Genomic DNA, 14,128 nt, shown 5'->3' with positions numbered 1-14,128 from the left:
AAACTATTGAAAGTAAGTATGCTGATCTGGAAGAGATCCCGATGGGTCGTAGTGTATCCATAGATAAGGGCCCCCGCAGTTTTTTTTTAAGTATGCTGATCTGGAAGAGATCTCGATGGGTCGAAGTGTATCCATAAGGGCCCCCGCAGTTTTTTTTTAAGTATGCTGATCTGGATTCGGCACCGAACCTGTGTTCAGGTCCGGTCTAAGCTTTATGCACGTTATAAGGTTGCCCATGGAGTCTCGGGTCACCGGGGTGTCTTAAACTTTCTGGTAGAGTTGGGTTGGCAAGGATAGTGCCGGCACCCCATTACGCAAAAATAAGCGCGTTACAAAACACGGAGAAACTAAAAAGCCAAAAATAATAAACCTTTCAATTCAGATTTCTTATCGTATTGCAATAAGCTAAACATCCAAATTATAAACAAATCAATTATTTTTGTAGTCGGTACCAGACCTGTTCGTCGCCTTGCTATTGCCTGTTTGCCCCACCCAACCATACGCAGGCTGGTACCGACTCCAAAAATAATTGATTTGTTTATAATTTGGATGTTTAGCTTATTGCAATACGATAAGAAATCTGAATTGAAAGGTTTATTATTTTTGGCTTTTTAGTTTCTCCGTGTTTTGTAACGCGCTTATTTTTGAAGGCGGTTTTATTTTTTGTTAAAAAGTTTATTTATTTGTTGATTTTTAGTGGTTCCTAGTGATATTATATGTATCAGTCCAAATACATGTACAGTAGTGAAAGAATTATCCTTTAACTCCTAACCATTGAGGAGTTGACCTTCCATCATCAGCTCAGCGACATAAAATTATTACCATCAGACATAAATACTGGTGTACCTTTGAAAAATAGACTAAAAACATTACATGTGCCTATAACATTTGAAGAGTTCCCTCGATTTCTCCAGGATCCCATCATCAGACCCTGACTTGGTGCCAATGGGACCATCTCGGGGTTATACCGGTTCGATCAAAAAAAAAATTTTGAAAATCGGTCCACGATTCTCGGAGATATCGAATAACATACATACAAAAAAAAAAAAAAAAAAAAAAAAAAAAAAAAAAAAAAAAAAAAAAACATTCAGTCGAATTGAGGACCTCCTCCTTTTTTGAAGTCGGTTAAAAATAGGTGCAAATTTAAGACTTCGAGCTGCGGAAACCAAGCCCGCATCTACCTATAACCTATTGGTAACCTATGGAGTCTGTGTTTGCATTTACTTAATCAAGGGAGTATGTTCCGTCTTTGCAAACATTTGCTTCGTCCCGCACGTTTCCGTTTTAAATGTTGACCGAGGGCAATCTTTAGATTTAGGTAGGTACTTAGTTTGATTTTATTCGATTATTAAAGTACCGAATCCTGTCTACAACGATCAATCAGAAAGTAATCTTAATATTGTGATTGTAATATAATTGATCACACAATTGGTTAAATATTTATGATTTTAATTAATCATTTAGAATGATATTCAACCAGTCGTTTTAGGATAGCATTTTTTTTTAATAAAATTACTGTTCACACAAATGACAACTTACTAATTCGTTTTTGAACAATCATGTTAATAGATTAGTTGTTGATAGAACACTTTAAGTTCTCGCGTTTTGTAGGTACTTACACATTTTTAAAGACACACACTGGTCCACTCACGGGTCTCACTTGATCAAAAATGTTATTTTTCACAACACCTACTGTTAAAGGCTCTCTTTGCCATCCGAAAATAAATAGCAAAATTATCAATGCGGTTAAACAACAACTTTGCCCCCTTTTAATAGTACATTACGATACAAGTGCGTAAAAAAGGAAGATCGAAACGAGTGGCGATAAATTAAAACACGACCGAAGGGAGTGTTTTAAATCGACACGAGTTGCGAATTTCCTTTTCGCACGTGTATCGTACGACGTTTTTCAGTACAGATGAGCTTCCGAAGTTTCGACCTGTTATATAATGAACCACTTCTCGCACTACTTAGTGCGTAAAAAAAACACCATCTGTACTGAAAAACAAATAACTATTATCGCTTCCGACCCGTTTGTGTCTATACTTATACATTAGTTCATGTTATGAAGAATAACTTACCCTCTGCTGCAGGTTGGCAGGCCTCAGGTAGAGATGTGATGAGCAGACTAGACAACTGGAACTGGGCGCGTACCTCAACGACTGGTCGGAGTCTGCTGAAAACTGAAAGCCGAGACCTTGCCGAAACGGATGGATATCGCAAGAGATAGAAGAGCAAACAAGTTAAGTGACTGACGTATTATGTTTTCTTCTTGAACTGTCTCTTGCAAACTGGCCAGTAATCCTGTTAAAATTTCATAGGAAAGTGTATACTAAATATTATAGAACAAACAAATCCTATCACTAAAAAATACGCCATATTAAAATTGTATATATGGGACGATACACCTCCGCCATTACTTTTTGAAATTTGCCGCTTTCTTTAGTGCCAAGATTGGCGTGACCGTCTATTGGTATAAGCCATGTATACATACATATACCTACACACATTTTATTAGTAGAAAAAGATGTGAAACTTAAATATGAAATTCCCGTCTTATTTTACCAACAAAGTGGGTGTGTTTTTAGTATACCTAATACAAAAATTATTCAACGATTCCGTACAACGATTTTAATCGTAGTAAAAAGGGAATTAGCATGTCGTTTTGGAACGTTTTGTTTAATTGACAGTGACATAAGTGACACTAGTGACAGTCTGACAGTTCAGAGATAAATATTGGTCGTTAGTAGTCGTATCTTTGTTTCCGTCGAGACTTTTTGTATTCTTATCACTAAATTGATAACTTTATCACTAAAACTGTTATTTGTTACTTCATCGATTACAGAACATCAACCATTCTAAGTTTTAGTCGGTCAATTGCTTAGCCACAAAGTTACAATAATGGTTCAAGTAGTGCAAAGTTTTGGTAAGTTTCAAAGTAACTTTATCAATATTTCTGGTTGTGATTATGAAATAATATTCAATGTATTTGTATTTCAGACCCTTCAATGTACAAAAACATCCATATAAATAAAAATCGCGTAGATGCTCAAGTTAAAACAATATTAGCTCAGAATCCGGTGACGAGTGTTGAGAACTTGAATGCTTGGTTGCTGAAAGCCATCACCGTTATTGACCTGACTACTTTATCTGGCGACGACACTGCATCTAATGTTACAAGGCTCTGTGTTAAGGTTTGTACTAAATAAATTAGTTTTGTGCTAATATTTTAATCTAGTTTATTACTTTCTTTGGAGTAATGTGTGGCCTTATCTGGGTAAAGGGACCTTACCTTAGGGCGCTTACGTCCCGCGGCGTCGTATTTGTATACTAACATAGCTCATAATACTGTAAGCGCCAGACAATAAGGTCCCTAGGGTACCTAGATAATGATGATAATGTGTGTAAACTGTTTAGTTTTTAATACAGGTGAAAGTCCATTAAAGTCCCTTACAGCCATAAAACAATTCTTACACTTATAGTGATGACCGGTCCAGCCTAGTGCGCAGTGACCCTGCCTGCTACGCCTTGGTCCCGGGTTTGAATCCCAGTAAGGGCATTTATTTGTGTGATGAGCACAGATATTTGATCGTGACTCACTTACAGACGCCATAAACTTTTTTTTACACTTATAGCTGTAGACTTCTTGTAAAATAAACTCAAAAAACTTTAAAAATATACATACATACATACAATCACCCCTGTATCCCATGAAAGGGTAGGCAGAGCACATGAAACCACTCAAGTTTCAGTGCCACTCTTGGCAAATAAGGGGTTGAAAGAAAACAAAACTGTGACTTTAGAAATATATGTTTTTATTAATTGTTAATCCCTGAGAAATGTGGCCTCTGTATCTTTAAAGCAAGAGTACACACAGGCTAACAGTATTACACTGGTGAAGTCTATCTCATGCCCTGTCCACATTTCCCATCAGGTGTGGGTGATGAGATTATGGCCTATTGCCATTTAAACAAAAATTACAATCACAATATTAAAAGTACTTATAATTTTTTCAAGACAATACATTCAAAGACAATAATTTCAAGAGATGTTCAAGCGTAATAACAACACTTGTCTGAGAGGTCACCACTTAAAGCTAGAGAGTGATAGATCTCACAGTAACCCTTATAAACACTTTCTGAGCAATCGAGTAGTGAGATCTTGGTAAAAACTCCCAGAAGACGTGGTCTCAGCACAAAATGTGAATCAGTTTAAAAATAGACTAGACAAGCACATCACATCTACAACTCGGCTATGATTACTGTCACAATGATCACTGGATACAGGCTATATCAGTTCTTTAACTGCCTACCTGCTTATTAAATAATAAAAAATAATAATAATTGTGGCGTAGGCGAGAGGCTGGCAACCTGTCACTGCAATGTCACAGTTTCGTTTTCTTTCAACCCCTTATTTGCCAAGAGTGGCACTGAAGCTTTAGTAGTTTCATGTGCTCTGCTTACCCCTTTATGGGATAAAGGCGTGATTGTATGTACAGTCAAGTGTAAAAATATGGGTGCATACAACTTATCAAAAATATGTCCCATAGCACTTTATGTCGACGGAATAAGGTCTCGGTACATATTTTTGAGCGGATAAAATCGATACGTATTTTTGCACTTGACTGTATGTATGTAAAAATAATAATAATTTGTTTAATATTTGTTCTAGGCTGCGGAGCCCTTACCAGCGAAATTACTTAGCGATTTAGGTCTCAGTGAGGATGAAAAGGTGCGCACCGCTGCAGTGTGTGTTTACCCGAGCAGGGTTGCTGATGCATACAGCACTCTCAAGCGTATGGGTTTGACAGATGAAATACAAGTGGCTTCGGGTATGTACCATATATTATCCATGAAAGTTTGCATGTTGTATAAAAAAAAAATTTAATCATTTCTTTACCAAATTACACTGCTTTTACCATTTACAATGTGTCACTGGGGCATATTTCTATCATCAACCAGCACAAAGTTACACAGTTTTGTCTTACTTCTCAGACTTCAGCGAAATGAGTTGTATATTGTTGGTCTTATAATTCAAACTATGCTGGTTAAAGAGTTAACTCTTGAGTTGGATGTACTAAAGAATTGCTGGGCAGTCCTGTATAGTGCTACTTTCTAGGGGCATAGCTGTATATATTTACCCAAGTTCTTATTAAGAAAGTAATGTTTTATTTGCTATTAGGTTTAACGGAATTAACTACTCGTAACTAGGTAGGAAAACATCTAATGTTTTGTTTATTATTTACATACATACATACAATCACGCCCGTATCCCATAATGGGGTAAGCAGAGCACGTGAAACTACTAAAGTTTCAGTGCCACTCTTGGCAAATAAGGGGTTGAAAGAAAACGAAAATTATGACATGTTTATTATTTAAGAACAAAATATTCCAAAATACTACCTTAACATTTGAAATATTTATTTTTCCAGTTGCTACCGGTTTCCCATCTGGCTTATACCCCCTTCAACCAAGACTTCTCGAAATCCGAAAAGCTGTAGATGACGGAGCGACTGAAATTGATGTAGTCCTGGACCGTAGTCTCGTACTCACTGGAAAGTGGGACATCCTGTATGATGAGGTGGCTCAGATGCGGAGGGAATGTGGGACGGCACACCTTAAGGTCATACTTGGCGTGGGAGAACTTGGGACTTATGAAAATGTTAGTAATGTATTCATTTTTTTTTATACCACGTCGGTGGCAAACAGGTATACGGCCCGCCTGATGGAAAGTGGTCACCGCAACCTATGGACGCCTGCAACAGGCGTTGCCGACCCATTAGAAACCTTGTACACTGCTTTTTCGAAGAACCCCATACTGTAGTTCATCGGGAATACCTCGGCAGGGAACTCATTCCACAGCCAGAGCGTTCGCGGGAGGAAATTCCTCTGGAACCGCACTTTTTAATGTTTTTGTTGACTTCAACTCACAAAAATTGACGCCGGAAAGCTGCACGTTGCGATTTTACTGAGTTCATTTGACATGCTAAGTAGATATGTTTGCTTGATCTATGGTATACCTTTAAGACACATGTGCCTACGACAATTAGTAAAAATAATAGACATACCTTACTATAAATGATTTTATTCATAAGAAAAAAGAAGGAATATAGTTTTTGGCTTTCATAAATATGTAGTAGTAAAACTCTACATTATCCAGGTGTACAAAGCGTCAATGGTATCCATGATGGCCGGAGCGGACTTCATAAAGACCTCCACGGGCAAGGAGGCGGTGAACGCGACGCTACCAGTGGGGCTCGTCATGTGCAGGGCCATAAGGAAGTTCTACCAGATGACGGGACACAAGGTACGTCTAACCCACAGATGTCTAACCAGATTACAAATACAGTAAAGATGGTGTTTTTTTACGCATTAGTACGAGAAGTGGTTCATTTCTTGTCAGTTCGGCCATCTGTACTAAAAAATGTCGTATCATACACGTGCGAAAAGGAAATTCGTATAACTCGTCTCGATTTTAAACACTTCCTTCGGCCATGTTCGAAATTCCTTTTTTCCACATGCACTTGTATCGTAATGTACTATTACAGTACATAAAGCATAGTTAATTTAGAATTGGTACGCGATGGGAGGAATTTAATTTTTAAATGAAAAGAAAAAAGTAAACAATATTTTTTATTGCAGAATATAAAAGATCGTTTATTAATTTATAGCGTGTCACATATATTTCAATCATTCAGTATGTTTATGCACAAAATTACGGACTTTTCTGAAAATAGTATTCATCATCCTCTGAACAAGATTTTCATCCATCTTTTTTGTCTATTGATTCCGTGTGGACCGCAAGGAGTGGATATTTTGAATTATTTTGCCACTATTATTTAATTGTCCTTTAATGAAATAATGATGTGGGCAATAATTATTGCCTAGTAGTTTTCTGGAAATTCAACAATTTAGCAATCATTGACCCAGACCAAGGGGATTTTTCACGTATTTGTTCACAGTGCATTTTCGCCGGTCAACGTCCATCATCAATAACTTACAAACGCAAAAAGTTAGATCAACCAAATTTCTAATATAGAGTTATCAACGTATTAAAATTAAGATGTGATTATCAGTTTTTTTTAATTTTTAAATATATTTTTTTTATTCGTCGCTAAACGCGTGCCAATACTATGTTAACTATGCTTTATGGCGGTACTTATATTACCGCACTAGTTACGTAACGACACACGTACTAGTTACGTACATTACACAAATATGTCAAATATGTCAAAAAATTAAATGGCCATATGTACTGTAGAACGTCGTACGATAAACGTACGAAGAGGGAATTCGAAATGAGTGGCGATAGATTATAATAAAACACGACCGAAGGAAGATGCACGGGTCTTTTTTGCTTTTCGTCTCTCGCGGTCTTAAACTCGACAGTTCTTCCTAAGCTTTGACAGATGTCAAATCTCACAAGATATCTCTCTCTCTCCAGGTGGGCCTAAAGCCAGCAGGCGGTATCAAGACAGGCCGCGACGCGGTCAACTGGTTAGTACTAGTTTACACCGAGCTGGGACCCGAGTGGTTGGACCCTAAACTATTCCGCATTGGAGCCTCCAGCGTTCTAGACGATATCGTCAACCATCTCAACAATAACGCTGTGGAGTTTAAACAATGAACAATAGTTAAGCTTAAAGTCATTCCGTACTACTGGTTAGTACTAGAGATGCAACGAATAGTTGTTTGGCCGGATACCGGATACCGAATATTCGGCCCAACCATCGGCCGAATATTCGGCATCCGGCCGCCGAATATACAGACAGCAGAATTTTACCTACAATTTAAGCAGGTATTAGCTAAGTAAATGTTTATTTTTTTAATAATAAAGGGCTATGATTATAAGTATTATAACCGTAAATGTTTTTTTTTACATTTAATTTGTTTACCCCAAAATCATTCAATCAAAAATAGCACATTCGGTATCCGGCCGGATAGTACGTCACTATCCGGTATCCAGCCGAATATTAAAATAAGGGCCGAATAGGCTAGATACCGAATAGTAACCGAATATTCGGTGCATCTCTAGTTAGTACTAGTGTATAAAAAAATACACTGAGCTTGGACCCGAGTGGTTGGATCCTAAACTAGTCCGTATTGGAGCGTGCAGCGCTCTAATTGATATCTTTAACCATCTTAGCAGCTGTGGAGTTCAATCAATAATCGAAATGTAAAGACATAGATAGTTATGCCACCTGTTAAAGTTAGGTTGTATGGAAACAACGCGCAACGCCTTGCCAATCGGGCGGGCAAACTGGTGTTTAGATATTTTGATATCTGCGGCCTACACAAAAATTTTTCATTTTCATTTCATTTCATTAAAGAGGATCGTTGTTTTAGATATTTTGATATCTGCGGCACAACATTTTTGGTTAAAGAGGATCGTTGTTAGACTTTTTTTATTGGACTTCAGGCAAAGTTACAAAATAAAACACTCTGTCAACATACATTTTATTTTATTTGTGGTTTTACAAAATTATAAAATAACGAAACGCCTATCTATCAACACCTATCATAAGATAATACTACTCTACATTATTTATTACAATATGACACCAATACCTTAACACTATAACGGGAGGTATGTTAAACTTACACAATAATCTAAACATAATTTATAATCAAAAATTAAATTATAAATCACATTGAAGTTTAATATACTGCTAAACGCACGGGTATACGTTACAATACTATAAATTATTTCATGCAATCAGTATACTTTCCCATGCCAAATTAACCCCAACAACTTCGTACCCAAAAAAAGTGTAGGTACTAAAAATATACGACAGTATGGACTAGGGTCATACAAAAAAAAGCAAAAGATATGTGTTGCAGGCGTCCATAGGTTACGGTGACGACTGCTTCAAACATACAACTTCTGTGCCCCGTATCTGAGCCATTTTGAGAGCCATTCCGTTACCGCCATACAAAATGTATGAAAAAATGGTAACGGAATGGGAAAAAACCTTGGGACACTTTTCTCTCCTATTAGGATTGAAAGAGCTCGTCTGGGTGGAAAACACATAAAAAATTCCAAATATTAGGATTGAAAAACTTTGAGCTCGACGATTCTGAGTGGAAAAACAATCTTAACCCATCAAAAGGCACCGTTCCAAATCCAAAAAAAAAGTGGGGTGGACAACTTTGAAAAAAATTGGCCCATCTATTTATAGCGTTGATTCAACTTGATTAATATTTTAGCGAAGTCCTTAACTTTCATAAATTGTAGTGACACGTTTTACCAACATCAACACACCGACCCATTTTTATTGCATTTTTACTGACGTGTTCTACGGCTGCGGCACTACGAATATGTCGACAGACATAGTCGTTGTGCACGTGCTCGTCGTTGTAAAGATGAAAAGACTTGATGAAGACTTGTGTCACTATGACATTCAGCCATCTTAACTAGTATTTTGGAAGATGATTATGGTTTCTAAAGGTACATCATTATAAAATCACGCCTCGCTCTCAACAGGAACCTCAGCGCGAAAGCCAAGCTTGGAATCTTGGGGACGACGCGCAGCTAGCCGTTTTAACAGCAATGACAATGGCTTGTGGCAGTGTGACATTCAGCCATTTTTGGTAGTTATTTTAAATATAATTGTGGTTTCTAAAGGTACACCGTTATAAAATCAGGGTTCAGACTCCACAGAGGCCTCTTCGCGGAAGCCGAGCTTGGGATCCGCGTCATAGTTGACGACGCCAAGCTTGCCGTGCTTGTCCACGTAGCCGTAGTGCCCGTCGTTGTAAAGAGGAAAGTTTTAACAACAATGACTTGTGTCACTATGACATTCAGCCATCTTAACTAGTATTTTGGAAGATGATTATGGTTTCTAAAGGTACATCATTATAAAATCACGCCTCGCTCTCAACAGGAGCCTCAGCGCGAAAGCCAAGCTTGGAATCTTGGGGACGACGCGCAGCTAGCCGTCTTAACAGCAATGACAATGGCTTGTGTCAGTGTGACATTCAGCCATTTTTGGTTGTTATTTTAAATCTAATTGTGGTTTCTAAAGGTACACCGTTATGAAATCACGGTTCAGACTCCACAGGGGCCTCTGCGCGGAAGCCGAGCTTGGGATCCGCGTCATAGTTGACGACGCGAAGCTTGCCGTGCTTGTCCACGTACCCGTAGTGCCCGCGCACGTGCCCGTCGTTGTCGCGCTCTTCGAAGCGGAATTGGCGGTTTTTACTGAAACAAAGAGGGTTTTGTTATGGTTGTTGTAATATTATTTGTGAAAATGAGTGTAGCCATAGTAAAAAGGGGTAAAACTCGCGTAGCTCAGGTGCATGTAAAACAGCAGTGGTGTGTGTAGTTCAGTTCAGTTTTTAAAATTAAATGGCTTCAGTCCATTGGGACTATTTCGCCAGTGTCAAGGTGATATGAGCTAATATTAGTAATTTTTGTACGGTAAGTACGACATTGTACGGTGACTTAGCACTTGTAAATTGATAGCTAGATTTTACAAGAGCACGTGGACTACCGGCCGTTTACGACAAAAAAGAGGCTAAACGCGTTTCGAGAACAATTCTTCATCAGCTTCTCACTACACCATTAGTTTACTGCATAATACGCTATCAATATTACACTTTAAACAACATTAATGAGTAAAAGAAAAATAAATTATTCACGACACGAAACCGCTATGATGGCGTCCCAACCGGAAGTCCGTGTGTGTAGTTATCCATCTAGTTTTAGGTCGAGTGAAGTAGTGCTGACAAAAAAAGTGACGATTCGGTGCTTGAAGCTAAGTATCCTTATTTTACAATTTTACATACAATATAGGTATAATCTCGAGAAAGCTCCCCTTATTGTAATAATCATACCTACTACTTGTCCAAGTCGCACTCTACTAGGTAATTATCATACCTCATTATACTCAATGTAAACTATAATCATCGGACTACTAAGCTACCAAAGACGATGTACCGGCACCACACAATAAAATCACTGCAACAATCATCTGCTAAGATGTCGTGGCCAATGATGATGATGAAACTATAATTACAAAGTCAATGATTATCCTTGTTATCATAATAATTGCCGCGCGTGATGAATCGCGACCTCAAACTTAATTTCACGTCAGGCATAGACAAAAGCCATGATTTACACAAACTTGTCTATCTGTCCCATCTTTATCGCCGTCATCACGCGAGCCGAGACTCAAAATGGTAGGTTTAATAGTGTTTCGTTAATTGAGTGAAATAAACCCTTGTCATAGTATAAGGACGACTCAGTAGTTACTCTCCGGTAGCAGCGGCGACGCGAAAGGTACCTACTGCGTTCGAAAGTACGTGGTTGAACAAAATAACCCGAGAGTATGTATACCTCTAGCTACATAATATGCTACCAACAGAGCGCTTGTGACCTAGTAGGTAGTATGTGCGTTTTCGCTGAAGAAAAGTAACGTAGGGTAACCGAAATAATACCAATTAGTTTTTCTCTCTGGGCTGAAAGGTCAGGTAGCCGTCGCTTTCGTAAAGTCCAATCCCTACACCTATTCCTGGGATTAGTTAAAACGCTAGGATAACGCGAGAAATATGACTTTTTTTTTCAAAAAAGGTCGAAATCTATACGTAATGAGTTATTTTTTATGTTCCTTATTAGTTCCTTTGAAACCTAGGACTAAATAAATGTTAACCAGTTTAACTTGTAGCTTAGAAAACTTTCTTCAATACTGAAGACCGGGACAACCCAAATCAAAAACAGACAACTTATAAATAAAGAAACATCAATCTGACAATATAGTCCTTGTAAACCTTTGAAGGGCGCACAAAGCGTGTGATGTGACAGCTACTTGCTAGCGTCTAGTCTAAGCTAGACCGGAGTTATTGAAGGGAATGGAAACAGTTTCTTTTGAAGTAATCTATCTGAACAATCCATCAGCATTGCGAGGACTTACTTTTTTCTTGATATATATTTCAGAGATGAATTCGCGACGAATTTCGTATAGGTACCTCTTTGCGTCATGAATTTGTAGGTACATACCAACATTTATAGTAGAGATGGGCCGAATATTCGGTAAATATTCGGTATTCGGCATATTCGGCAAGTTTTTCAATGTTCGTATTCGGCCGAATAGTTCGGTTACATTGCCGAATATTTACCGAATAAACAATAGTTATTTGTTTTACAAGGGGGCAAAGTTGTTGTTTAACCGCACGTGCCAATATTGATACCCGAGCAAGCGAAAGATTCCAATATTGAACCACGAGCATAGCGAGTGGTTCAAAAAGTGGAATCTTGAGCGTTGCGAGGGTTTCAAGGCACGTAGGTTAAACAAACTTTGCCACCGAGTGAAACACAAAAATTTTCACCACACGAACACGAACAAAATACTGACTACAAAACATCAAAGTAAATCAAATCCAGCAATCTATTCAATATTTATGATTCAAAATAATGATTTGTAGGTAAATTCTAATAGCCAGCTCAAGGCATCAAGTTAAAATTTGTATGAAATTACTTTGCACTCTTGTGGATAAAATACAATTTTGCTATCCGTTTTCGAATAGCAAAATTGATCTTTACTAGTTGGTGTGGTGAAAAGTAAATAAATAGCGTAAGTTATTTCGTTTTTCATCGGATAATGACATCCTATTTCAGCATTCTAAGGGAACACGAAAGGGAGATAAAATGCGTTAAAATATAAGTACCTACAAATCCTACAATAATTATGTAAACAAGTAATAATAACGTAGCTTAAGAAACAAAAACCAAAATTTTCTTGTGCACTAAATTATTGGAACATTAAGAGCCTTGGTACCCATTACCAATCATTGAAAAGTGTTTAACTCTAAGCCAGGATTTAAAATATGGCGGAAGTGGCGGAACCGAATATTCGGCCGAATGTTCGGTTCGGTAACAGCTGAACCGAATGTTCGGCCGAATATTCGTATTCGGCAAAGTCCGTATTCGGCCCATCTCTAATTTATAGCTATACATATACTACTAGTATATCGATTGTTATACCGTGCAAGCAGGACGATCTTCTAGTGATGGGATTAAGTAGGTACAATTAAGTTTGAAGTAGGTACTTTCTTCTTTTTCTTCACTTCACTCACCCCTTGCCAGTGTCGTAGCCGAACTGGTAGCTGTGCGGGCCCTTCATGCCGTGCATGCGGAACTCGGTCCGGTCGCCGGCCGGCGGCGGCGCGGACGGCGCGGCGCCGGACAGCGGCCGCGGCGGCGGCGTCGGCGGCGCTTGCCGGAGCGGCGCGGGGTACACGTTGCCTGAAACCATAGTGTTCATCATTGCTGCATCATTCTTAAAGCCTAAGTGGACGCTCGGTGCGGGGCGGGCGAGCGTGCCTACAAAATCTATGAAGCGTCCACTCAGTACACTTGTATGAGCTTCAATTGTTTGACATGCACGCCGCGGGCCCCGCCCCGCTGCACGCCGAATATGAGCGTGAATCTTGAATAGAGACAAGTAGACAACTGTATGTAACATTTTACTAGCTTAGTTGGTCGGTGGTACAAAGCTAGTCTGGGATTAAATTCTGGTAAGAGTAATTATTTATTTTTGTTTCCACAGGTGTATTTGTTATAAAAGCCTTGCAGGACAGCAAAATTACTGGTGTGGTTGCTATTTTCTCAAAAATAAGAACTTACTGTTCTATTAAAAAATATCCTAACTGCAGACCTGACTTACTAGCTATAACTTATCTTGCTATAACTTCTTTCTTAAATTGGGCAATTGTAAACTTACTATCGTATAGTTCGACGTTGTATAAATCAAACTACCTTATATTTACCCCATTGTAATATGTTCATGGTTTAAACCATCTCTTGATATCAAATATACCTGCGGTAATTACACAAGCGATTAAATTACCATTAGATGGGGACGAAGCACTATTGTTTGACCTATATTAGAACTAGCGCAGTCGAAAATTCGGTCAAACAAGGTTATCAAAAATAATGGAGGTGTTTTTAACGGGATCATATTCTGTAAAATCGTGTTGTAGAAAAAAATAATCTTTTTAAACTTTTGTGCATAGGTACACAAGAAAAATGTTTCTTTACGCTCTTTTCGCGACAAAATTGTTCCTTTACCTACAAATTTAAGCAGCAATCTATCAGGTTATTTTTACACGATTATTTTTAATCGGTGTTC

The 14,128-nt window shown here is 38.3% G+C and overlaps 2 protein-coding genes across 2 annotated transcripts in view; one reads left to right on the top strand and one right to left on the bottom strand.

The window, feature by feature from the left end:
* Positions 1-2,745: 2,745 nt before the first annotated feature.
* On the top strand, positions 2,746-7,776 carry LOC125226376 (deoxyribose-phosphate aldolase). Its single transcript, XM_048130346.1, has 6 exons — positions 2,746-2,926; positions 3,001-3,194; positions 4,672-4,831; positions 5,432-5,661; positions 6,160-6,306; positions 7,444-7,776. Exons 1-6 carry the CDS (start codon positions 2,902-2,904, stop codon positions 7,624-7,626), a joined length of 939 nt encoding a protein of 312 aa, XP_047986303.1. The 5' UTR covers positions 2,746-2,901; the 3' UTR covers positions 7,627-7,776.
* Positions 7,777-9,398: 1,622 nt separating this feature from the next.
* Positions 9,399-14,128, bottom strand: part of LOC125226296 — a 38,988-nt gene continuing 34,258 nt past the window's right edge. The window contains exons 4-5 of the mRNA XM_048130235.1: positions 13,074-13,242; positions 9,399-10,200 (exon numbers count right to left, since the gene is read on the bottom strand). Of these exons, the coding sequence (XP_047986192.1) occupies positions 10,041-10,200; positions 13,074-13,242 (329 nt within the window). The 3' untranslated portion in view covers positions 9,399-10,040. The remainder of the gene's footprint in view (positions 10,201-13,073; positions 13,243-14,128) is intronic.

This window comes from Leguminivora glycinivorella, chromosome 5, assembly GCF_023078275.1.
Source record: "Leguminivora glycinivorella isolate SPB_JAAS2020 chromosome 5, LegGlyc_1.1, whole genome shotgun sequence".
Taxonomy (NCBI): Eukaryota; Metazoa; Arthropoda; class Insecta; order Lepidoptera; family Tortricidae; genus Leguminivora; species Leguminivora glycinivorella.
This window is presented reverse-complemented; position numbering and strand designations above follow the sequence as displayed.

Coding starts and splice junctions, on each gene's coding strand:
- LOC125226376 (XM_048130346.1), top strand. CDS start 2,902: ATGGTTCAAGTAGTGCAAAGTTTTG. Junction 5,662..6,159: donor AACTTGGGACTTATGAAAAT/GTTAGTAATGTA, acceptor TACATTATCCAG/GTGTACAAAGCGTCAATGGT. Junction 6,307..7,443: donor ACCAGATGACGGGACACAAG/GTACGTCTAACC, acceptor CTCTCTCTCCAG/GTGGGCCTAAAGCCAGCAGG.